General features: G+C 55.4%; 3 protein-coding genes across 3 annotated transcripts in view; all 3 read right to left on the minus strand.

The window, feature by feature from the left end:
* The window catches only part of CD247 (CD247 molecule), a 70416-nt gene extending 62793 nt beyond the window's left edge, over positions 1-7623 (minus strand). The window contains exon 1 of the mRNA XM_059673996.1: positions 7405-7623. Coding sequence (XP_059529979.1) covers positions 7405-7462 — 58 coding nt within the window. The 5' untranslated portion in view covers positions 7463-7623. The remainder of the gene's footprint in view (positions 1-7404) is intronic.
* Positions 7624-11607: 3984 nt separating this feature from the next.
* LOC132221066 (uncharacterized) lies at positions 11608-13233 on the minus strand. Its single transcript, XM_059674995.1, has one exon. It carries the CDS (start codon positions 13231-13233, stop codon positions 11608-11610), a length of 1626 nt encoding a protein of 541 aa, XP_059530978.1.
* A 917-nt stretch (positions 13234-14150) lies between these two features.
* On the minus strand, positions 14151-23701 carry CREG1 (cellular repressor of E1A stimulated genes 1). The gene is made up of 4 exons (XM_059675177.1): positions 23297-23701; positions 19747-19866; positions 17872-18060; positions 14151-14616 (listed from the first exon to the last, which is right to left on the minus strand). Exons 1-3 carry the CDS (start codon positions 23657-23659, stop codon positions 17872-17874), a joined length of 672 nt encoding a protein of 223 aa, XP_059531160.1. The 5' UTR covers positions 23660-23701; the 3' UTR covers positions 14151-14616.
* Between the last annotated feature and the right edge of the window lie 684 nt (positions 23702-24385).

Below are 24385 nucleotides of genomic sequence, written 5' to 3' on the forward strand. Positions count from 1 at the left end.
GTCCTGAAACTAAACCAGGGGTCAGATCAGCTTCAGTCCGAGGCCCTGTGTTTACAGCCATAGCTAGAAACCAGCAGATGTGTGCGTGTGTTTTCCAAACCAACCAAATCAAGACATTCCGTAAAATTCAAACACTGCGCTCCAAACCGGAACTGTGGATGGGATGGTCACCAACGCTTTCTGTGCGGGGGCGGGGGGAGCGGCGCGTTTCTAACGGGGATGCCGCAGGCCGGTCGGCTGAGACGGAGGGGTGAGCGGCGGTGGGTACAATTATTTGACTATCGAGCTGTTCTTTTGAAGCCTCTACACTTAATAGAAAGAGAAAGAATAATCCTCTTTGCCAGCCTTTTGTAGCTCCATCTCTATTGTTCCCGCTGAAATCCAAAGAGACGGACAAGATTCATTTTGTCCAGACAGCATTTGTGTATTTCATATAGGTCCGGGCTTTGAAGCGTGGATGGTTACGTGGGAGAAAAGGCAAAAAATGTACCTCTAATCTAAGGAAATAAATGAAAGGGCCATCTCTGAAGCTCTCGAGCCTCACGCAGACCGTCCTGGGTGGTGTCTCTGACCGGCACTCCTTTGTGCCTAAGCTCAGCGTGGAAATCAGCACCGGCTCAGAAGTGATGAAAACCAGACCAGACCATAAAGAGGCCAGGCGCTCGGCCAATGGAGACTTTTCCAGAAAACCCAGGAACATGGCCCACCAGGCCAGGGAGGCTGTCCTGGACGATGGGCTCTCGGTCACGTGCCGTCCACGGCCTGGTCCACGGCTGGCGGCCAACCTTGGGGGAACCATGTGCTTGATGGGCACACACAGGGGCCTGGCTTACTCACCGGTAAGGCGAGTGGCTGACCAGATGCTGTGATTGATCAGATATTAAAGATAATTCCAGGTCCGGCAAGGCCAGCTCTCAATGGCCAGAGCTGGTCACCAGGAGCCACGCTGCTGGATTGCTACTGTGTTAGTCAAACCCCTAAGATGGCCGCTGTCGGGGGACCTGGTGAGGGTGGGGGAGGCGGTAACATTTTGTGCTGAATCAGGCGTGTGCTGGGCCTCCTCCCTGAGAAGGGCTGGCCATAGGGAACTATTGGCAGTGGGTTTTAGCCCTGAACTCTGAGAACAATAACTTTCCATCTCCTTTTGTCGCCTTAACTCTGGTGTCAAGGTCAGCGGTGGGTCTGGGAGACCCCCGTGCATCAGGCTGGAGTGTGAGGCGGGGGGCAGGTCTCCACAGGTGGGCGTGGGTACAGAGTCGGAACCTGAGAAGAGGGATCTGGGAGGAAGGAAGACCCAAGGAGGGAAGGACAAGGATGGGGCTCACCTGGGGTGTGGGGGAGCTCCGAGGGGCCAGGACCCCCACCTGAGACGTCTGCGTCTATGGCCTCCCAGCCTCTTGGGACCCTGGAGACTTGAGTTTGGAGAGAGGCTGTCTCGTCTCCCTTCTGCACAGAATCCCGGGATGTGCCGGGGACATCTCGGCCCCTGTGCACCTGCCCCTCTGCCGGCTCTGAGCAGTAGCCGCGTTTCCCCTTCCTCCCGCCAGCTGCTGCCTCCTGTGGCACAGCCACTCGCCGGTGCACACGAAGCAGGATGGATTGCAAGCTGAGGCCATCCTCCCCGGAGAAAGCTCCCAAACAGACATCGTTATTAAGCGCAAAATGGGAAATGTGGGTTTTACCAGATTTAGGGGAAATGTGAGATCAGAGCTCTAATAAAATGCGAGAAAAAGCAACTCCGTATGAACCACCAAATGTTTCCTGCTCCGCAGAAAATGTATAGTAAATGAGCCTATCCGGCATCAAAATAATCTCTTCCCTCCCGAACGGAGAGGAGGGTGGTACTAAGTGCTCACTGAGGGAGTGCCTCCAGGCGTCTGCTCAGAGCTCAGGCATCGGCGGGTGGCACTGCCAGTCGGCACGGCCGGCTGGGCCAGCAGCGAAGAAGGCTCCAGAGCATGGACCCTGAACGGGGGCCCTGAACCGCACTCTGCCCTCAGGCACATCGAGAAGCCCCAAAGCCTCATCTCTTCCTTTATAAGAAGAGAAGCCCTGACTTTTCTGCTATTGGCCATAGGACGGCGACGAGGACCGAGTCTACGGAGGTGTCGGTGGCACTTGCCAAACAGAAGGGTGACGGCACCAAGAGAGGGCCGGCTGGCCTGGGCAGGGACGCTGCCTGTCTTTGTTCAAATGCTTTCCATTTCTTTTTTCCTCCTTGAGCCTGAGAATTAGCTGCTGAGTAGCACCGAGCACAGCAGGCTAGGGAAGTGGATGGTGGGGGTGGGGGGGTCGGGGTGCAGTTTTGCTGCTTCAGACCACAGTTTGCTTTCTGTCCAAGTCAGATCTCCCCAACAGAGTCCCCGCGGCCTCAATAAACTGCAGCCGGTGCACAAGCGTAAGGAAGAAGCCAGAAAGGTGGAACCTTGTCCTTGTGTTTCTCTCACAGAGGCCCGCGCTAGAGAGTAGGAACCATGGGGTGCGGTAGACACCCAGGTAACGCATTGGGCACTGCAGAGGGGAGTGAGGCTGAGGTTCCATGTGCCGTGCACCTATGCCGTGGGGTGGGCGCTGGGGGCTAAATGTCCTTTAAAAGTTTGCAATTTCCAGACCATGTGCCATCCATTTGGTAGCGGAAAGGGATGTCCACCCTCTCAGACGAGGAAGCTAAAGCTCAGAGGGAGGTTTCTGCCCACATTCACATTGCAATTTAGTGACCCAGGAAGAAAAAGGGAGCCGGTGGGGACCAGGGTTGCCACGGCATTGCGTGGGGAAAGCGACAGCCTTGCTCTTTCGCAGATTGGGAAACTGAGGCACACGTGGCAATGGCTGCTGGGCTTTGAGCACTGTGTGCAGGCACATCCAAGAACGCCTGCAGCCCACAGCACTCCCCTGAGCTGCACGGAGGGGCCGCCTGACGGAGGAAGCCTGAGGCTCTGGGGGTGGGAGGCTTGGGGGGGGGGGGACTGCTCACGGCAGTGACGGGCTGGGGACAAACCAGGACTCAGACCCAGATCTTCTGGCTCCTGGGCCTCCTCTCTCCCCCCACCAGTCTCCTGCTCCAGAGGAGGCAGACACCCATGAAATGGGCTGAGAGACTTAGAAACAAACTCTTTCCTCAACCGGATTGTGGCGCACAGAAGTCTAAAGCGCACAGTGAAATGCCCTTTGAGTCCAGCCTCGTCGTCGTCAGTCCTGGAGAAATTAGCCCCAGGAAACACTTCAAAAGGAATTGCCAAAGCTTCCTACCTAAGATTTTTCCGGCAGGGTTAGCTACGTATAGTAACAAAAATTAGAAACAGCCCAAATGTCCAACAAGAAGAAATAGCGCAGAACCGCGAGGCTGAATTGTGGAAGTTTACAAAGCAGTGAAAAGCCACCGTGAAGGCTGCGGGGGGGGAAAAGCCATCATAGAAAGAAAAAAGCACATGAGACCGTTTTTACACCAGCAACTCCACAAAGATATGGGCACACTTGTTACAAACGATGGAATGGAACATGAAGAAGTGAAAGTGGAAAGTTATTGGGCTAGCTTGGCAAGATTATGGATCTTAAAAGTTTATAATTTCCTCTAATAAATTCTATGGTCTTTTTGTTAAAATTCCTCAAATTAAGACAGGGAAAAAGCCCATAGCTGCATGGAACGTTTATTTCGTAACACAGACCAAACGGAATGGGATGCTCGGCTAGCGCATTGCTGTTTTTCTTTCCATATTTTGAGGCAATTCAGCAATTGGATAAAATTGAATAATGTGATTTATACTATAATCCACAAGCTCTTATTTTCTCCTTGGATCCTCTCATTAGCTTGTTAGTTCATTAGTTAACAACCTCGACGGCGGTGGTCTCTGTACTTGCAGCTTTGCCCTCGTGTTAAAGCCAAGTCAGAAAAATGAATGTCTTTCTTCATTTGTTTGTTTATTTTTGAGATATATTAGTTGAATCATATGAAATTATGATTTTTATAGGTCCAAAGTAAATAAATATCGGAAATTTCATCTGATCAAATGAGACCATTAAGGTAGGATTTTACCTTAAACCATCCTTACAACTATTGCGAATCGTTCTATTTATTCAAAGTGCTGACTCCTCCACCAGTTTAATTTCTCTTTAAAAACCACAGACTTTGATACTACATTCTCTAGAGGTAAGATCCCAACAGCGCCACTCCAGTACCCCCCGAATAGACCATTAAGTTAATCTAATCACACAGAACCCCCAGATTTCCTTCCTCCTCCAACTTTAACCCACCCCACAGACATCTAGGCTCTGACTCTGCTCGGGCGCCGAGCTACGGGCTGGGACACATGGAGGAGGGGGGGAGGTGTTGCTTCCCTCGGGAACACAACCTGGAGCTTAAGGCAGAAGAGATGGCCGTGGCCGCGGCCGTGGCCGTGGCCGTGGCCATGCAGGGACTTGGTGACCATTTTGTTTCAACTAACAAGTCAGATGGCCAGCTCGGTCCTTTCTTCACCAAACTGACTGACGGGTTGCTCAGACAGACTCTTCTGCCCTGTAGTGTTGGTAAGAACCAGCCGGGGCCCACGCCGAGAAGTGCGTTATGAACTCTCCCTGCTGGTCGTCCAGCCCAGCGCTGGCCCACAGTGTGCGTCTGGACAAGCTCCGCAAGCCAGCTCCCGAGTGCCTGAGCCTTCCCGAGAAACGGAGGCGCAACGCCTGGGGGCTCTTAAAGTAAAAATGAACATCCGATAAAAATTAAATCTACTTTTTAAAGACAGAGATGAAAAGGATGTTAAAATAAATACACCACTCAACGGGCGCTTCCCAGGACTGCTTCTGGGGGGCAGAGGGGGGGTCGAGGCTGCAGAGGAGGTCTGCGGGCCAGCAAGCCTGAGAATTAGGCCAACGCAGGAAATGAAGCTGCTCACGGGGTGAGCAGAGCCAGGCGATGGAGGCTGAATAAACCACTGGCGAAAATGCTGTGGGTGAAAAACTTGTCCGGACATCGCTTACAAGCGCCCCTCAAGTCCAGCTCCAAGCAACTAAGGCAGAGATCTGCTCCACAAGACGCTGCACCTCAACACCAGGCCTTTACCCGCACCCGCACCCTCACGTGCACCGGCTACCGCTGCAAAGTCTGGGTCCCGCCCTGACCAACGGTGTCCAGGGGGCCTTGTCGCGCACACCCTTCCCTAACTACGCAGAGTGTGTCTTTTCTGGGCTTGTTTTCACTTTGGGGGAATATCCCTACAGAATAAGCATCTTAAGAAATTAAAGTGGGAAGTCATCCTGAGACCCGCCAAAGCTTTGCCCGGGTTCCGCGTTGGGCCGGGCTGGGCCGCACGCCCTGTGCTGGCGTGAGCGCGCTCAGAAACCCAAGGGAGATGGACAAATGACCGGGGCTGCTTCACAACACAGCCGAGAGCACACCAAATCCTGACCGTGAGCTTCCGTTTCCTGTTCCTGGTACCCAGAACAAGAAAACAGCAAGCGGTGGTAATAGTGATAATTAGTACAACTTCCACGTACTGGCTGTCTACTATGTCTCAGGCACACTAGTCACTTCTCATGTCACAGCTCTGCAATGAAGGTTCTACTCACTCTACAGGGGAGAAAATTGAGGCCCAGAGAGGCTAACTAACTTGCTTAAGGTTGCACAGCCACTGTGATTGGCCTGACCCTGCACCACATCCAGCTGCTTCCCTGCAAGCTGAGCCGACCAGGAGCCTGGGAGCCTGTTTCCTGAGGCTTGTGCCATAGCCGCACGGCCTCACCAGACAGAGGACAGAGCCGCACAGACCCTGCGTGCGCCTGGGCAGTCAGAGCCGAGGGCCCTGTGGGCCAACGTGCGCGCCTGGCATCAGGCAGGTGACCTCAGGCTCCGCCAGCCTCAGACCCCGGTGGTGGGGCGGCCGTGGGGACTTCACCAGGGAGACCTCATGGACAGACGGGTCATTTCTGCTTTGATCCAGATGATCTGGGTCCCGCGGAAATACAAATGGAAAGGTCCTGGTGAAAGTGGGTGTCTTAAGGGGGTCAGGGGAGGAACTTCACTGAGCAGAAGAGAGACCTGAGGTCGGTTTCCGCCAGGGGCCTGCCCTCGGCCGTCGCAGGGGCTGTGAAAGCCTGGAGTCCCCGTCCCTCCTGCAGGGGCCTCGGGCTCCGTGACGCACTTTGTCAGGAGCCCCCTCTGTGCGGAGCTGAAGTCCCCGTCCCCCGTCCCCCGTCGAGTGCGCGGAGAGAAGGGGGGAAGGTGCCTGGGCCCCCGCTCGGCGGGTGTGGAGGGGGCCGTGGCCCCATCTTGTCTGCCGGGTGGGGCTTTGTTTTCTGCTCGTGGCGCCACCAGCACCCCAGCTGTTCTTGTCCCTTCTACACCCCCTTTGCCCCGACCTCCCCGTGGCCTGAGAGGACAGCCCAGCGGTGACGAACCCCCCAGCAGCGCTGGGTTCCGGGCTGCTGGCACCTGGGCCCGCGGTCCACGGCCGCTCCGGGCGCCCCGGGGTGCCCTCCCCCGCAGCTCCACGTGACTCATGCCCACCCAGGCCTTTCTGAGAAGGGCTGTGATCTCCCAGAAAACCTGCCATGCTCAGCCCTTGAAACCCCGGGTAGGGCCGGAAGTGCCAGGGCCTCCCTGCCTCCACCCTGTGCCGCCCAGGCTGCAGCGAGGAGGGGCGTTTGGGACAACCTTCCCTGTCCCCTCGGTGTAAACACAGCTGGTCCCGTTCCTGGTAGGAATGCATAGAGCCCGGGGACACGGGGACACGGGGACACGGGGACACGGGGAGGTGGAGGGCCTAGAAAGGCCTTGTTGCATGAATGGGGGGGGGCGGCAAGGGTGTTTGTCACTCATGGTGGCTGAGCATGTCACCTCCTCCCTGTCCCCACGGCCGGCAGCAGCCGGGCCTTCCGGGCACAGATGCAGAGCGGCCTGCGCAGGGTGAGCCCTGAGCCTCGGGTGGGTGTGTCACGGGGCACGCGGCCGCGGGGTGCAGAGCTGAGCCCCACGGAAGGCCAGTCCCTCCTCCGTGGGCCCCAGTTAGTCCCCGGACCATCAAGGTGTCTCACGTGAGCCAGCCCACAGCGTCCCTGCCTCTGGCGACGGACATGCTCTCTGTCTGGCGAAGGAAGCAGGACAGGGACAGGGACCGAACCAGCAAGGGGTCAACGAAGACGCAGGAACTAGAACCATGTCGCAGCGCGAAACCTGGCCTGGCCAGTGCCTCCCAATCCCACCAGCTTCTGTTTGACGCTGGGCCTGCGCCCGGGCTCCCTGCTTCCTTCCGCCGGTCCATCCCCACCCCCCCACCCCCCGACACACACACCCCTCCGCTCCACTGCCCATTGCTTTCGGAAAGACAGGGTTTGGAGGAGACGCCGGTCCTTGCCAGCCCCTGTGGTCCCCCACACACAGTCACAAAGACTTTCTCGATGTGTCGGCCTTACCTGTCGCTGGGAACTGGGCCTGCAGGACGGCCGCGATGACAAGCGCCTCCCACTTCATGCTGTCCGTCCGTCAGTCCGGGAAGAGCTGGGACGCAGGGGCCTGGCAGCCGTGCGGGACGAGTGACAAAGGGAGTGTGTGCTGGCGGCTGGGGCGGCCTCCTCAGGAAGTGGAGGACTAGGCCCCTGAGAGGCAGGCACCTGCCAGCAGCAAGGCTCACACCCCCTCGGGTCACAGGCAGGAAGCTCTGGAGGTTTGAGGGTTTGGGGTGTGTGAGTGCCTGCCTGCCTGAGTTTTGCTCTTTCTCTCACTTAACCACTGTTTCATTTTCCTTCCCCTGCCCCCTAACTTTGGTCTCATTTTTATCTAATTCCTACCTTAATTGGTGACATCGGTCGGATGCATGCAGGAGCACGCCGATTCCCTAGACTTGATGTTATGGTGGTGGGTGAGACGAGGGCTGTGCTGCAGTCAGGCTGAATGGAGAGACAGACTACTTGTGCGTTCACAGCGTCCCTGTTACCTGCTTGCTGTTGAGTAAGTCACTCAACATCTCTGGGCTTCGGTGCCCTTATCTATAAAGGAAACTGATGGAGTTGGTCTGAGCTTGCAGTTCTGAACTTGGCCTGAATTTGGAGCTTTCATAGATGATGGTGGGAGTGTAAAATGGCACAGCCATCTGGGAGAACAGTTTGGCGGGTTCTTAAAAAGTTAAACATACATTCTCCGTATGATCCAGCCACCCACTCCTCAGTATCTATCCAAGACAAAAAGAAATATATGCCCATAGGAAGACTTTACATAAATAGTCACAGCAGCCATAGCCGGTTTGGCTCAGTGGATAGAGTGTCGGCCTGTGGACTGAAGGGTCCTGGGCTCGATTCTGGTCAAGGGCACATGCCCGGGTGCAGGCTTGATCCCCAGTAGGGGGCATGCAGGAGGCAGCTGATCAAAGATTCTCTCTCATCATTGATGTTTCTATCTCTCTTTCCCTCTCCCTCCCTCTCGGAAATCAATCTATCCTCCTATCTAATAAAAGAGAAAAATGGTAATTGGCGTACGACGATACCCTTTTCATTGGCTAATCAGGGCTATATGCAAATTAACTGCCAACTATGATTGGCAGTTAACTGCCAACAAGATGGCGGTTAATTTGCATATGTAGGCACAATGCAGGGAGGCTAAAGGGAAAGCAGGAAGAAGCCCCCTGCCACTGACAGTGATCGGAAACCCAGGGGGGAGCTAAGAGCTGGGGGGCAGGGCACAGGCGGCCCTGGGGCCACCTTTTCCCTGACCCCCAGCCATGATCGGAGAATCAGGCGCCTTTGCCGCCCTGGCCAGTGATAGCAGGAAGTAGGGGTGGAGCCAGCGATGGGAGCTGGACACGGTCGAAGCTGGAAGTCCCAGGAGCTAGGGGTCCCTTGCCTGGGCCTAAAGCGAAGCCCATGATCACGGGGCCGCTGCAGCTGCGGGTCCCCGCTGCCCGGGCCGGACGCTTCAGCCAGAGGCGTTAGGCCTGGGCAGGGGCGGAGCCTGCAACGGCGGGGAGCTGGGGGTCCCCTGCCCAGGCCTGACACCTCTGCCGGAGGCCTCAGGCCTGGTCAAGGGGCCGATCCGGTGATTGGTGATCGGAGGGTGATGAGGGTCAACTCCTCTGGCCGAGGCATCAGGCCTGGGTGGGGGGCGGAGCCGGGGATTGGGGGGATATGATGGTCCCCTTGCCCAGGCCTGAAGCCTGGGTCAGAGGCGTCAGGCTTGGGCGGGGGGTGGAGCAAGCGATCAGAGGGAGATGGGGGTCCCCTGCCCAGGCATGATTCCTGGGCCAGAGGCCTCAGGCCTGGGCGGGGGCCAGAGCCAGTGATCGGGGGGAGATAGGGGTCCCCTGTCCAAGCCTGACACCTCTGGCGGAGGCGTCAGGCCTGGGCAAGGGGCCGATCAGGTGATCAGAGGGTGACGGGGGTCTACACCTCTGGCTGAGGCATCAGGCCTGGGCAAGGGGCCGATCCTGCGATTGGAGGGTGATGGGGGTCAACGCCTGAGGGCTCCCAGTATGTGAGAGGGGGCAGGCTGGGCTGAGGGACACTCCCCCCCACACACACACACACCCAGTGCACGAATTTCGTGCACCGGGCCCCTAGTATATATATAAAAGCCTAAGCAACCATTCGACTGGTAGCAATGATGAGTACTGACCACCAGGGGGCAGATGTTCAACACACAGGCATGGAAACATGGAACAGACTGATGAATCTCAGAGGGAAGGGGGAAGGGGGGGGGCAAGAAGAGATTAACCAAAGACCTTATATGCATACTAGAGGCCCGGTGCACGGATTCATGCACCGGTGGGGTCACTCAGCCTGGCCTGCGGGGATCAGGCCGAATCCGTGCGCTGGTCTTCTAGTAAAAATATATATTTTAAAAAGAGTCACAGCAGTTCTATTTGTAAAAGCCCCAGACTGGAAACCACCAAAATATTTGTCAGCATATGGATGGATAAACAGGCTATGGTGTTTACATTTTTGAGAAAATTCAACCCATAGGTTACCAATTGCTAGTTGAAGCAAAGGAAAGTAAATCAACTAGTATTCATTGGGTTTTTATTGTTATCTATTTTTAAAATAGTTTTAAAATTGATTTTTAGAGAGAGAGGAAGGGAGAGGGAGAGAGAAACATTGATGTGAGAAGGAAACATTGATCGGCTGCCTCCAGGCCTGTGCCCCGACTGGGAATTGAACCAGCAATCCCTTTGGTGCATGGGATGACGCCCAACCAACTGAGCCACACCAGCCAGGGCTTTATGGGTTTTTAGAGTCCAAAGTTACCAGTAAACTAAAGTCAATGACACTCTTACCTGTTGGATCTGGGCACTTTCACACCTGCTTGTAGGACTAAGCAGTAGAAATTCTCAGGAGCAGTTTACGTGTACCAACTGCTTTTCCCATGGCTGGGAATCTCTCTAGGAAATAAACATGGATGTAGAATACCATCCTATCTAATAAAGAGGTGATATGCAAATTGACCCTCACACCCTCGCACAGGATGGCCACCCACATGTTGTCAAAAGATGGCCACCACAAGATGGTCAGCAGGGGAGGGCAGTTGGGGGCGACCAGGCCAGCAGGGGAAGGCAGTTGGGGGCGACCAGGCCTAAACCAACAGTCGGACATCCCCTGAGGGGTCCCAAATTGGAGATGATGCAGGCTGGGCTGAGGGACACCCCTCCCCAGTGCACAAATTTCGTGCACCTGGCCTCTAATTGATGTATAAATTGGTCTGTCTCTCCAACAGGGAAAAATCGGAAGTGACTTAAATGTTCCCACACCGGGGAATGGTGACAGCACTGAGCTCAGGCTGGCCATATCCCTCCCATTGACGGAGCTTCTCTGATTCCCCCAGTCCCTGTGGTTCTGACAGGGACTGAGCTGAACCCCAAGCTGGGGAAGGACCCAGGACCCGGGCTGCGCCAGTGAGGGCACCCCACTCCCAGCCACAGTGACCACTCAGGAATGGCTCCCTCCCAGGCTGGGAAGATGCCGCCTCTTCGCTCTACGATTGCTGACTGCAAGTGAAACCAACTCAGCGGGAAGAGGGCCAGGGCAGGAAGGCGAGCTTTGAAGGGATATGTAAGGTCAGCGAATTAAAGGGCTCTGACTAGGGCTTCTGTCACTAGCAACAGGGGCTAATACAGGCCATTGTTGATCTGATGAATATTCTGCAGCCACCAAGCCATCCTTACGGACTCTAGTAACATAAGCTTATGACTAAGTGAAAGAAGTGAGATACACGATCAATGATCTTATTATTCAATGTTATAGTTAGGCATTTATTGGAAGCAAAGATTGGAAGAAAACACGTAAAAATGTTAGCAGCTGTGCTGGCTGGTGAGGCGGTCATGTTTTAAACTTTTTAAATTTTCCATATTTTTCACACATCTTACAATAAATACTAAGGGAAAACTAAGAAAAAGATGAAGCTTTACTGGTTGATTTGTTCGTCCCTCCATTCTGCCTTCTCAGATAAAAATGTACAGAGCCCCTGGCTATGAAGTGATGGTTTGGAATTTCCCTAAGAAATACTGACACCAGCTTGAGATAGAGCACAGTGGTTTCTGTTCTCAGTGCAAAGCTGAAAGCCAGCCCGTCACAGGGCAGCGTCCCCTCCTCTGTCACTGGGTGCTCCGTCACTGGGTCCTCCGTCACTGGGTGCTACGTCGCTGGGTCCTCCGTCGCTAGGTGCTCCATCGCTGGGTGCTCAGTCGCTGGATCCTCCGTCGCTGGATCCTCCGTCGCTGGGTCCTCCATCGCTGGGTGCTCCATCGCTGGGTGCTCCGTCACTGGGTCCTCCGTCGCTGGGTGCTCCGTCACTGAGTCCTCCGTCGCTGGGTCCTCCGTCGCTGGGTGCTCCGTCACTGGGTCCTCTGTCGCTGGATCCTCCGTCGCTGGGTGCTCCGTCGCTGAGTCCTCCGTCGCTGGGTGCTCCGTCGCTGGGTCCTCCGTTGCTGGATCCTCCGTCGCTGGGTGCTCCATCGCTGGGTCCTCCGTCGCTGGGTGCTCCGTCGCTGGGTGCTCCGTCGCTGGGTCCTCTGTCGCTGGATCCTCCGTCGCTGGGTCCTCCGTTGCTGGATCCTCCGTCGCTGGGTCCTCTGTCGCCGGATCCTCCGTCACCGGGTCCTCCGTCGCCGGGTCCTCCATCGCCGGGCGCTCCGTCGCCGGGTCCTCCATCGCCGGGTCCTCCATCACTGGGTCCTCCGTCGCCGGGCGCTCCGTCGCCGGGTCCTCCATCGCCGGGTCCTCCGTCACTGGGTCCTCCGTCGCTGGGTGCTCCGTCGCTGGGTCCTCCGTTGCTGGATCCTCCGTCGCTGGGTCCTCCGTCGCTGGGTGCTCCGTCGCTGGGTGCTCCGTCGCTGGGTCCTCTGTCGCTGGATCCTCCGTCACTGGGTCCTCCGTTGCTGGATCCTCCGTCGCTGGGTCCTCTGTCGCTGGATCCTCCGTCACCGGGTCCTCCGTCGCCGGGTCCTCCATCGCCGGGCGCTCCGTCGCCGGGTCCTCCATCGCCGGGTCCTCCATCACTGGGTCCTCCGTCACTGGGTGCTCCGTCACTGGGTGCTCCATCGCCGGGTCCTCCGTCACTGGGTCCTCCGTCACTGGGTGCTCCGTCAGTGAGTCCTCCGTCACTGGGTGCTCCGTCGCTGGGTCCTCCGTCGCTGGGTGCTCCGTCACTGAGTGCTCCGTCGCTGGGTGCTCTGTCGCTGGGTCCTCTATCGCTGGATCCTCCGTCGCTGGGTGCTCCGTCACTGGGTCCTCCGTCACTGGGTGCTCCGTCACTGAGTCCTCCGTCACTGGGTCCTCCGTCACTGGGTCCTCCATCACTGGATGCTCCGTCACTGGGTGCTCCGTCACTGAGTCCTCCGTCGCCGGGTCCTCCGTCACCGGGTGCTCCATCGCCGGGTGCTCCATCACCGGGTCCTCCGTCACCGAGTCCTCCATCACCGGGTCCTCCGTCACCGGGTCCTCCATCACTGGGTGCTCCGTCACTGGGTGCTCCGTCACTGAGTCCTCCATCGCTGGGTGCTCCGTCGCTGGGTGGTCCGTCGCTGCGTCCTCCATCGCTGGGTCCTCCGTCACTGGGTGCTCCGTCACTGGGTCCTCCGTCGCTGGGTCCTCCGTCACTGGGTGCTCCGTCGCTGGGTCCTCCGTCACTGGGTGCTCCGTCGCTGGGTCCTCCGTCACTGGGTGCTCCGTCGCTGGGTCCTCCGTCACTGGGTGCTCCATCGCTGGGTGCTCCGTCACTGGGTGCTCCGTCGCTGGGTCCTCCGTCGCCGGGTGCTCCATCGCTGGGTGCTCCGTCGCCGGGTGCTCCATCCATCACGGGGTCCTCTGTCTGGGTGTCACTGAGGGAAGCGCGACAGGAACGAGGTGGTCAGGATGTTTGTGCTTTGCCTGCGCTGGGCCCCCCCCCTTTCACAGGGAGTTTCTCGTCTTCATTGGCCGTTAGCAGGATCCACGGCGCTTCGCTCCTCGGTCACTCCCTCTTTCTACTTTTCGTTTTCTCTTTTCTTGATCAGAACCGGCCTTGCCCTCTGGGCCAGTGGCTGCCCCTGTCCCAGGCACTCATGCCCTTGCAGGTTGAGGCCAGGACGCTGTCCCTCCTCTGCAGGACGTGGGGTGCAGGGGAGCCCGAGTGCGTGGCATGGAGGGAGGGAGCATGAGACCAGGTGTCGCCTCCTGTCCCTTCAGAGCTGCCCTGCCCCAGTCATCACCACCCACGGTACCACTCAGCTCAGTGGTGAGAAGCAACTGACGCCTACACACAAAGTGGTCTGCAGTGCCCCCTGGTGGTCAATAACAGGAACATATTCTGCCCATTCAACCTGTGCCCCCTGCTGTGGCCCAGTGGCTGTCTTTCCTGTGATAACAGGTATGTTTTTACATGGCACCAAGTGGTGAAGACAAAACTCCCAGGACATAGGTAGAGGGGAAAAAACAGACAGGTGCCCTCAAACTAATTCCACCACAAGCACGTCAGCTCCGAGGCCCTGGGGGCAGACCTTGACCAAGGCTGCATTCTGGCCTCGCCCCCAATTCTGGGTCACCGTGAGCTGTGTATCAGAGCGAAAGGGCCGAAGGATTCCCTTGAAGCGCTGAAGCAGGGTTTGCCTCGACAGCGCGCTGACATAAAGACACGAAGGGTCGCCAGTGGCCAGTGAGAGTAAGGAATATGAGCATCTTAAGAAAATGAATCCAACTCATGTCATTAAAATAATGCTTTTAATTACTGATGCTTTGAATAAGGAACCCGTTGTACCGAGGTTAATGTAAGTCATTTCTCTTTTTCTGTTTTTAATTATTTTTCTTCACCAGCGGCTGCTGGCTGGGTTCCGGGTGAGTTCATTCGTTGTCTTCAAACAGAGTGACGCACATCCGCTCCTTTCTCTGAGCCACTGAGGCTCCGCGGGGACGCCTCTATGGAGATGGGCCCGCCTCGATGGGGGATCTCATCTCGTCTTCTGAAACCATGCATATAAGTAAAAATACAAATTTAAATGTCTAAAATTTAGCAACCTCGTTTCCAAGAAATTCAGTAGCAGTTCTACTTGATGCTGTAACCAGGCTGATCTCCGGGACCTTTCCCACAGGGGACCCCGAAGCCCTCGGGTCTGTATGAAACATCCTAAGAACTTCACCGGTGGTTAAATCCGCCAAATGCTGCTTCACCTAAACAGAAGGAGAGAGGACGAAGGATTATTTCATTAAATGAGCTGACATCTTACAAGGTAGTTCATTCTAGGGAAAGACTAGAGACACTTCTAACAGTTTAAGATTCTGAGCTAATTTCCGCCACTCCGGTGTGGTGGGCAGCGCCGGAGACTGGAGTTCTGTATCCAGGTGCCCAGGAGGCTTCACGCCAGCCAGCACCCTCTTGTGCAAGGCTGCTGCGGCCACCTGTGCGGACATAGCGCCGTTCAGGCCGTGTGGTTCTCTACTCAGAACACCTGAAGGTTTAAAAGACAGACACAGTTGAGGACAAAAGGGTCCTGGAACATTAGGGCAGAGGAGCGTTAACCGGCCGGTGCCGGATGGTGTTGAGTCCAGCTGGGACCCTTTTCCTGTTGCGGCCGGGACCACGGCTATCAGGAGCTCCATCTCCCGGCAGGGGAGGCCGGGCAAGTTAGTAACCCGTGACCTCTCCTTACCTGTCCTTACTAGGGCCAGGTGGGCACAGCCGAGGAGATGGCACGAGGCGTGGTGCTCGGACTGAACCATGAGCGGAGGAAACTGAGGAAACTGTTTATCGAGGGCGTCAGCCAGCACCTCTGTAAACATTAAACCTTCATTCCATGTGCAGATGTGCCCATGGCTTCTGCCCCAGCAGCACAATGAGGCAGACCGACATCCGTGAGCCCCTCACTGCCCAACCCGGGGCGTCTGTGCTGAGCCATCTCAAAAGACGCCTCTGAGAGCAGCGGAGTCTAGGGTGCAGGCGGCTTCACGGCGTTTGGAGAAGTCACATCCTCCAAGTCTGATCTGGGCGGACACCACGGGGCAGGAGCTCCCACAGCCCCTGGGAGGGGTCCCTAAGAACGTGCAGCCCCTACGGGTATCACTGTCTGCTCCCCGGACCAGTGGACGGTGCTGGTGGCAACCCGAGTGGGCGGCATGGACTCTGCGCCTGCCTCAGAAGGGCCACGCCCTGGCACGTCTTTGGTCTCCCCGTCAGAGGACACGGAGGACGTATGCCTGCTTATCTCTCAGCTGCAGAAAGGCCACTCGCCTGTGAAGCGAGAACCTCGGGTGTGTCTCACTCACTCAGCATGGAGAGTTAGAGAAAACATCTGTATTTTGTTATTAAAGTGAGCATCGCCCCTGGGCGTGTTACTTATACAAAGACTACAGGCCGGTGCACCGATCCGTGTACCAGTGGGGTCCCTCGGCCTGGCCTGCAGGGATCGGTCCGAAACTGGCTCTCTGACATCCGCCAAGGGGTCCCAGATTGCGAGAGGGCGGTTCTTGGATGACACACCCCGGAATCGGGCTCCCTCCTCTCTGGTTCTGGGTGCGTCACCCAAGAACCACAGCTGCCAAGTCAGCTCCCGCGTTGAGCGTCTGCCCCCTGGTAGTCAGTGAGCGTCAGAGCCGGTCAGCCAGTCACTTAGGCTTTTATACATGTAGATAACTGTACTTCAGAGATGCTTATGTCCTGTGAACGTCCCCTTCAACCTTGAAGAGTGGGCCTGCCATTTACTGACTGTCCTGGGTGATGTGTTGCCCGCCAGCACACTGTAATGGCGCCTCTGTGTCCCGATAAAGCGAGGTGGCGTTTCCAGCCCCAAACCTGCCTGTGCCCCTTCTCCTGCAGGTGCGTGGGCTCTTTTCAAACAAGCAGCTGAGAATCTGTGTCTCAGATGATCAGGCTGGCAAGTCGCCAGCATTTATGAGACGCCTGCTCTGTGCCATGCATTGTCCTAGGCTGTGTTTAAGATTCAAAAATAAAAGCTGAGCCCTAACTGGTTGGACTCAGTGGATAGAGCGTCAGCCTGCGGACTCAAGGGTCCCAGGTTCGATTCCGGTCAAGGGCATGTACCGTGGTTGCGGGCACATCCCCAGTGGGAGGTGTGCAGGAGCCAGCTGATCGATGTTTCTCTCTCACTGATGTTTCTAACTCTCTATCCCTTTCCCTTCCTCTCTGTAAAAAAAAAAAAATCAGTAAAATATATCAAAAAAAGTAAAATAAATAAAAGCTGAGCTTTGCTGTCAAGAAATGCACAGTTGTGGTGGGATGTCAACAGTCCAACGTGGACCTGGCCTATGTGGAGTAAGACAGGACACACAGTGCCGGGAGCAGAAGCCCGAACGTGAGCTACACCTTCGTATCCCCACCTCACTTCCGCCAACCACGGTCCCTCATCCCTAGGAGACCCTGCATCGAGTGACACCAGAGCAGGAGCCGGCCGGCCACCAGGGGGCGACCCGAGGGGCAGCAGAGCGTCATGGTAGGAAGCCGGTGCTGCTCCCCATCTCACAGAGGAGGGACCACGTTACCTAATTCATAGGTTGCGGTGAGAGCAACGAGTTGATACAGATAAGCAACCCACACTGCACCCAGCCGGCAAGAGCAGCTCAGCAAACACTGGTGCTGTTGTTGCTGTTGTGGCTGTGGTTGCATCACCGCCCATGAGGCCGTGCGGATGGCAGGGATGCCAGGGTTACCGTGTACCTGGGAGATCGGTCCCTTGTCTTCCTTCATTTGACCCCTGACTTCATTGCAAAGCACCTGACCACACCTCCTCAGGTCCTGCTCTCCTCCCTCATTCTCTCCCGTGGCTCTCAGCCTCCTCCCCTCTGGTGCCCACTGGCTGGCAGGGGACCCACTCAGCCCCATGGGCACCCCCAGGCCTGGGGGCTGCTGGGCATGGGGCCATGTGCTCAGACTCGGGTGGGGTCACTCAGTCCAGAGGCACCCAAGTCTGAGTCTCATGAGAAAAGGCCATCCCGGGTCAGAGCCAGCTCTTGCAGAGCCCACAGCACAGCCTCAAACGGGTCTGGCCTGTAGGCAGAGCTCAGGGAGTCCGGGAACCGGGGTGGAAGGAAAAGCTTTCCTTCCCATTAAGCTCTGACTGAGGTTTATCATCTCCTTCAGTGAGGAATGTAGGCAGCAAACCACCTGGTGACAGTGTACCTGGGCCCGTCACCAACAGAAACACAGACGCTTTCATGTCACATTAGAGCTGCTGCAGGTGCCTTAATGTGTTACTGAATGTGCTCATTAAAGAGCCAACATATCACGATACCACAATTACAAGACATATTTTATGAATGTACTTCAGTACAGTCGTTTGCTTTGTAATCCTATGTATTTTAGGCATTAAAAAAATACTATTGTGAGTGTGGCCACAGGCCTTACCAGACTGCCAAAGGAGCCATGCCCTGGCGAGGGCTCCGAAATAAGATGCACGATGGATAAACACACACCTACTGAAATGTGGCGTTATAGTATTCCTCGGGCGTCACGATCTTGGGCCCACCGAAGTAGTCCAGGAGCCAGATGTTGGTTATGTTCAGCTTGGCAAAGAACCAGTTGTGGCTGGAAGGCCAGTCTTTCATCTCAGGGTGGCGAATGAACAGCGACTGCTTTGCAACGTCAACCTCGGTCTCATTCACCTGAAAGACAGCGAAGTGACCAGGCTCACAGTGGGGACAGTCTTCTCATCTGTTAACAATGTGATTCTAGCATTCCACACATCCTAAGCGTTTAGTTACAGATCCTGATTTTTTTTACTGTTTTTTCTCAATTAAGATATAATCCTATATAATAAAAGCCTAATATGCTAAGTGTCTGGTCAGCCGTTCAACCAATCAAAGCATAATATGCTAATGATATGTTAAGGTTGCTCAACTGCTTGCTATATGATGTGCACTGACCACCAGGGGGCAGACGTGCTGACCGGTAGGATAGCTTGCTGCTGAGGTCCGGCTGATCAGGACTGGGCAAGATGGGCCGGACATGCCCTGGAGCCCTCCCGTGGACCATCCCCAGCCCCAGTGATGCACTGGTGTGGTCCCTCAGCCTGGCCTGTGCCTTCTCACAATCCGGAACCCCTTGGGGATGGCACAGGGCCGGTTTCAGCCCAATTCCCCAGGCCAGGCCGAGGGACCCCACCAGTGCATCAATCCATGCACCGGGCCTCTAATTCAGAATAAGACGGGAATAAACTCTGTGTTTCGAGTACTCACAACTGTAAAGTGACTTCTGCTGCCCCTGTATAGATTGTGAAATGATCACCACAGTGAATTTGGTTAACATCCATCGCCACACATACTAATACTACAAAAATGCTTTCCTCTTCTCTTTTTCTTTCTTTCTTTTTTTTTTTTTTTTGTGATGAGACCTTTTAAGGCCTACTATACATCCTGATCATAAACATAAGGAAACAAGAAAGTGTGAAGGAAGCTTGAGTAATGCAGACAGCAATGAAGAGCTCACATGGAGATGAGAACGGGTGTGGACATGAGAGACCAGTGCAAGCCCGTTTTCATTGCTAAACGGTAATCTTGAGCTGGTAGAGGACTGGCAGGAGGCGCTAGCACGAATGTGCCTGGTGCCAATGACATATCCCATTAGCTCATTCATCCCAGGACAAATGTGTGGGAAGCACGGGCTGCAGGTACACAAGGTGAGTCTTTAGAAGACACAGGGAGTCAGGAGCACTTGCTGCCCTGCCCATGAAGGGCACGCAGACACAGAGATGCCTCCACATAGAACTTCGAGACCATAAACAGAACTGGCCCGCGAAACCGGGGTCAACAGGTCAGGAAGCGAGTCTGCTGGCTGGGCCATCAGTCAGTGCTCATGACACCTTGCCCTCTGTACTCCCCACGGTTTTACTGAACCTCCTCCCTCCAGCACTCACCCCAAACCGTCCGCATGCACACCCGGGACTTAGTAATGGATTCTCCCCTCCTAACCTACTCAGGACGCTCTCTGCTCTAAGCCACGGTCAGTGTGGAGACAGGAAGGGCGCATGCCGTCCAGTGGACAACACGGCAGGAGAGTGCGCTTGGGCTGAGATGCCCCTTATTTAGGGGTTTCCCAGCTATTTGATCTGTTTGACCTCAAGAAACAGTCCCTTTTGCTCCCGAGTGTCTGACTGAACACCTCTATGAACGAAACTGATGAAATCTTTGGCTGCTTGTGAAATTACTTCATACACGAGGACATGCTCTAACTCTGCATCTCAATCACAAACCAGCTTTATTTTATTCTCCATCTGCCTCTCCTTCATTGTTAACAAGATGGCGGTTAACTGGCTCTTCTAAAGCCGGCCTGTTCCTGCAGTAACTGCCTACCTTGGTTACAGTCCCCGACAGGATGATGTGAGCGCAGAGGGGGCTCTGGGGGTCAAATCCATGTTTCCTGCAGAAGTTAGTCTGCGCCAAAGACATGGTCAGCGTAGCAGATGGGTTCTCCTGGAGAGAGAAGATGAAGACCCTCTCGTGAAACGCTGAGTCTGGAGAGCAATCAGCTCCACGTCGTGCGCACACCCCATGCCCGGAGCTCGGCCAGTTCTTCCAGAAAACAATGCACTGTGGAACACCATCTTTCACTCCAGACAACGTCTATTTGGTAGAGAATAATCTTGACCCTCTCTCCAAAAGGGGGAGGGGCACTCACATTTTAAATTGAACTGACTCAGAGCCCTAGCCGGTTTGGCTCAGTGGATAGAGCGTCAGCCTGCAGACTGAAGGGTCCCGGGTTCAATTCCGGTCGAGGGCACGTACCTGGGTTGCAGGCTGCTCCCTGGCCCCGGCCTTGGTTGGAGCAAGTGCAAGAGGCAACCAACCAATGTGTCTCTCTCACATCAGTATTTCTCTCTGTCTTTCCCTCTCTCTTCCTCTCTCTCTAAAAATCAATGGAAAAATATCCTCGGGTGAGGATTTAAAAACACTGACTCAGAATTATTTCAACACTTTTTAAACGCTTAACTTGCCCCATATTCCCCAGAGAAATTATTATTACAGTACCACCCAAGCACAAGGCTGCTCTGTACCTTCAACAGATCTCAAAGGGTTGACGCTAACGTGGAACTAGTGCATAAAAACACCAACTGCTCAGCTAGCCACTTCCTCAGCTTCAGTGAGAAAGTGGCTGAGTCATGCTTCTTGGTGATCTTGTGCTGGCAGACACGGTCACGGGATTTCAAAACAGGAGAAGTTCATTCTTGCTCTGACAGCAAGAGAACGCTTGGACTCAGAACTGAGGCAAGCAACATTCCTAGCTCTTTCTTATAGAAGCCAGCTTCACCAAAGGCATTGCCGGCAGACTGCAGCCAAGTTCACATGTTGCATTTTAGACTGCTGAGCTCTTTAAAGGCAAAGGGTCTTGTGCGGCGAATTCTGCCATGTCATGGTGACCCATTAAAGCAGTCAGAAGAAATCTCCTTGAAACCATTTAGCCAAATATTTGCGTCTATACATTCTTAGGCAAGGCACCCAGGAAAGGCAGAAAAAGAGAGGGCGGGGGACTGGGACACGGTCTCCTCCTCTGTGAGTTTATAGTCTGGTTGAAAAGTCAGACATAAACAAAACTTAAATACTGCAAAACAAAGATACGGAAGACATCATAAGGCAGCACATAACTAATTGCCAAGTGACTGGTACAGTTAAGCGGTTTTCAAGTTCAGTGTGAAGAGCGTCAGTAGGGCCTGGGGTGACACAGGAGCTGTAGGGAGCTTTGTGAGGTATTCAAAACCAGGGACCTGTGTCTGCAAAAAGACAGAGCTGGGAAAGTGTAAGAGGTGACTGAGAGAAGGGAGAAACCCAACTTGCTTGAAGGAGTGGCTTTCTGAGGGGAGTGGGTCGGGGAAGGGTGGTTCCAGGCCAAGCTCAGGAGTTGAGGTGATCTTTTGTAGGCTGGCATTGGCTGGGGATTTTTAAAATGCTGATTGTTGGGCTCCCTTCCCAACCTGGGTTCATGCATTTCATTTCATAGTGGTTCTTTTTTTTTTTAAAAAATCCTCACCTGAGGATATTTATTGATTTTAGAAAGGAAGAGATGGAGAGAGAAACATCTTGTATGAGCCCCAACTGTGGACCAAACAAGAAACCTAGGTATGCGCCCTGATGGGAAATGGTGTACAGGATGATGCTCCAACCAACTGAGCCACACTGGCCAGAGCAGGTACATGCACTTTAAACAAACACCCAGGTGGGTCTTAAGCTTCAGATGTAAAGGTTTCCGAACAGAAGGCAATTCCAAGTGGTTCATGTCAACCTGGTGGGCAGGGTAGACAGGAGCAGACAGAGGTCAGAGGAGGAGGACAAGTAGAAACTGTAAACCAACCCTGACTGCTTAATGATGGAGTCAGACTATCTCTGATGTGGCCTTGCCTTTTCGCTCCACCGTGGAAACCTGCGATCCTGGGCAGGGTCTGTCTCTTCCCAGACCTGTCAGACCTGGGCTGAGTCCCTGCCCCTCTGAGCCTGTCTTCGTCACAAGTTTAAACATGTCTGCACGGCAGTGGTTCTCAACACTTCCCCCATCAGAAGCATCGGGGTGGGAGGGGGCTGTTTTACAGTGAAATGTATTTTAATAAAATGCCTTGTAGAGTGTTGGCTCGTAGACTGAAGGGGCCCAGGCCTGATTCTGACCAAGGGCTCTGATCAAGGGCACGTGTCTGGGTTGCAGGCTCGATCTCCAGCCCCCATCCAGATGTGTGTGGCAGGCAACCCATCCATGTGTCTCTCTCACATCAATGTTTCTCTCTCCCTCTCCCACTCTCTCTACAAATCAATGGAAAAGTACCCTCAGGTGAGGATTGTAAAAAACGCCTTGGCACCGTGTTTAAAAGTCCTCCCAGGTGACTGTATTTGCAGCCGAGGTTGAGTCCCACTGACAGAGTGGAATGAGCCTGCTTTGAGCACACGTTCCAGGAGCAGAGTGGGCTGGGTGAAGCGGGGGGGGGGGGGGGGGGTGCTTGGGCTAAGGAGGCAGCTGCTTCTGTTTTTGCTCAAACCGTGGGACCCCCACTGTCACCTGATCTTCCAATTTTTCAAGAAGTTACAAGTTTAGGTTTTTAACTGAAATCTCAATTTTTAAACGATGGAACTAACTCAATTTTATTTTAAAAACAAAACAGAACCCTGTGTGGGCCAAGGAAAACTGGTTGGTGGACATACTCAGTTCATGAGCCTGTGGGCTGTGTTGTAAAGGGGATGGACCTGTTTGGCCACTGGCTTTGGGAAAGTTACTTAACCGCCTAAGCCTCACAGTAAGGACAGCAACACCTCCTCAAAGCGCTATCAAGAGACAAGGACCAGAAAGTGATGGTCCCCCTGGCGCATAGTGGGTGCTTAATCAAATATCACTTGCTTTCATCTTATCTTTACCAGCTTCGTTGTCTTTTCCCAGTTGACCTCAAATCTGGGATCTTTGTCAAAAGCCCCTCCACCAAATCGAGCTTCAATCGGAAACTCTGTGTGGCTCTAGCATCCCAGCTGCCTGTCTGACGCCTCTCTTGGGAGGGCAGGGGTCCCCGTAGTTGTAAACCTGGCCTTGCCCCTAAAAGGTGGGCAAAGGGTGAGGGGGATGGACTTCCCATCAGTTCTGCCTCCCGCCGAGGTAGCAATGTGCACAGGAGGCCCACAGGCTGCTATAACCATTGTTACTGTCCATGATGTTGGATGCCAGCTTCTTGGTGCAGAAGGGAAGGTTCTCAATTCGGAAGGCGGGGTAGGCAAGAGAAACCCTTAGTAAGTGCTTAACTCCCCAACAACCTCAGCGCCCTGTATAGCTTTCCCTGGTGGAGCCCAGAATCAGGGGAGGTTGCCCGGGTCCCTCCCGGGTGGGTGCAGGTGACAGTGGAAAGCATGGCCCTCCGGCCCGGGTGCCCACGCTCACCTGCAGGTTGCCCACCAGCTGCTGCATGGGGCTCAGGTAGAAGTAGGGCACGCCGCTGCCCGCGCCCGGGGGCCCGTCGCTGAGCGACAGGACGTCGGCGAAGGCCCAGCCGCGCACCGCCTCCTGCGTGGAGATGGTGGCCAGCGCGCCCCAGTCGCAGACGTGCGTCACGAAGCGGGCCACGCGCGCCGCGTCCTCACGGGGCGGCAGCGGCGGCAACAGCCCGGCGGTGTCCCAGTCCCCGTGGTCCCGGCCGCCTCGGCCCCGCGCCGGTGCCACCAGCAGCGCCACCAGGGCCACCAGCGCCGGCGCGAGCAGGGCGGCGAGCAGCGCGCGCGCGGAACCGTGGACAGGCCCGGCCATGGCGGCGACTCCGGCGACAGTCCGGCCCGCGCCCTCCAGCGGCCCCTGTATTAACCCTGTCGGGGCCACGCCCACCGCTGGGAGACCACGCCCCTTCCGAGAGGAGCCAATCGGAGCCGGGGGAGAAGGGGCGTGCCCCTGGTCGCCCAGCAACCTGCGGGCTTGGTCTGTCAGTCTTCCCGAAGCTCCGCCCGCCTGTCTGGAAGGATTGGGAAATGCCCCAGTGGGAGGTTGTTTGTTTGACACGCGAGAAACCCGGGCCCCAAAAAAGTAAGCAACTTGCCTAAGTCGTCCTCTGGGAAAGGAGCGACCCCGCGCGCTCACGCACGCACACGCGCGCAGCCCCGGGCGCCTTCCCGGAGTACCTTTGGATCTGGGTCTCGGGCCTCCGAGAGGAAATGCTGCCTTTTCTGCAGCTTCCCTTTTCTGTTTGCTTCACTGTCCGCACCAGAGCGCAGCAAGGTGCCAGGGATAAGGAACAGGGCCCAAAGTTTAGGACACTAGCCCCAGCCTCTCTCGGACGGTATTCCGTGCCCGAATTTGAACTCATCCAAACCATTTGGGGACCTTTAAGTCACCAGGCTTGGGGGCCAATGCTTTCATAAATGTGTTGTCCTTACTGACTCTCCTCACCCCATGTAAGTACCATGTCCTTCTCTCCTCCCAGCAAGGTCCTTTCCATTCAGGGTTGCCTCCTCCTCCTTATGTTCCTGGGTGGGCATACCA

The sequence above is a fragment of the Myotis daubentonii genome, chromosome 18 (assembly GCF_963259705.1).
Source record: "Myotis daubentonii chromosome 18, mMyoDau2.1, whole genome shotgun sequence".
NCBI lineage: Eukaryota > Metazoa > Chordata > Mammalia > Chiroptera > Vespertilionidae > Myotis > Myotis daubentonii.

Coding starts and splice junctions, on each gene's coding strand:
- LOC132221066 (XM_059674995.1), bottom strand. CDS start 13,233: ATGGAGCACCCGGCGACGGAGGACCCAGCGACGGAGCACCCAGTGACG.
- CREG1 (XM_059675177.1), bottom strand. CDS start 23,659: ATGGCCGGGCCTGTCCACGGTTCCGCGCGCGCGCTGCTCGCCGCCCTG. Junction 19,867..23,296: donor AGCTGGTGGGCAACCTGCAG/GTGAGCGTGGGC, acceptor TTCTCTCTCCAG/GAGAACCCATCTGCTACGCT. Junction 18,061..19,746: donor TGTCGGGGACTGTAACCAAG/GTAGGCAGTTAC, acceptor GCTGTCTTTCAG/GTGAATGAGACCGAGGTTGA.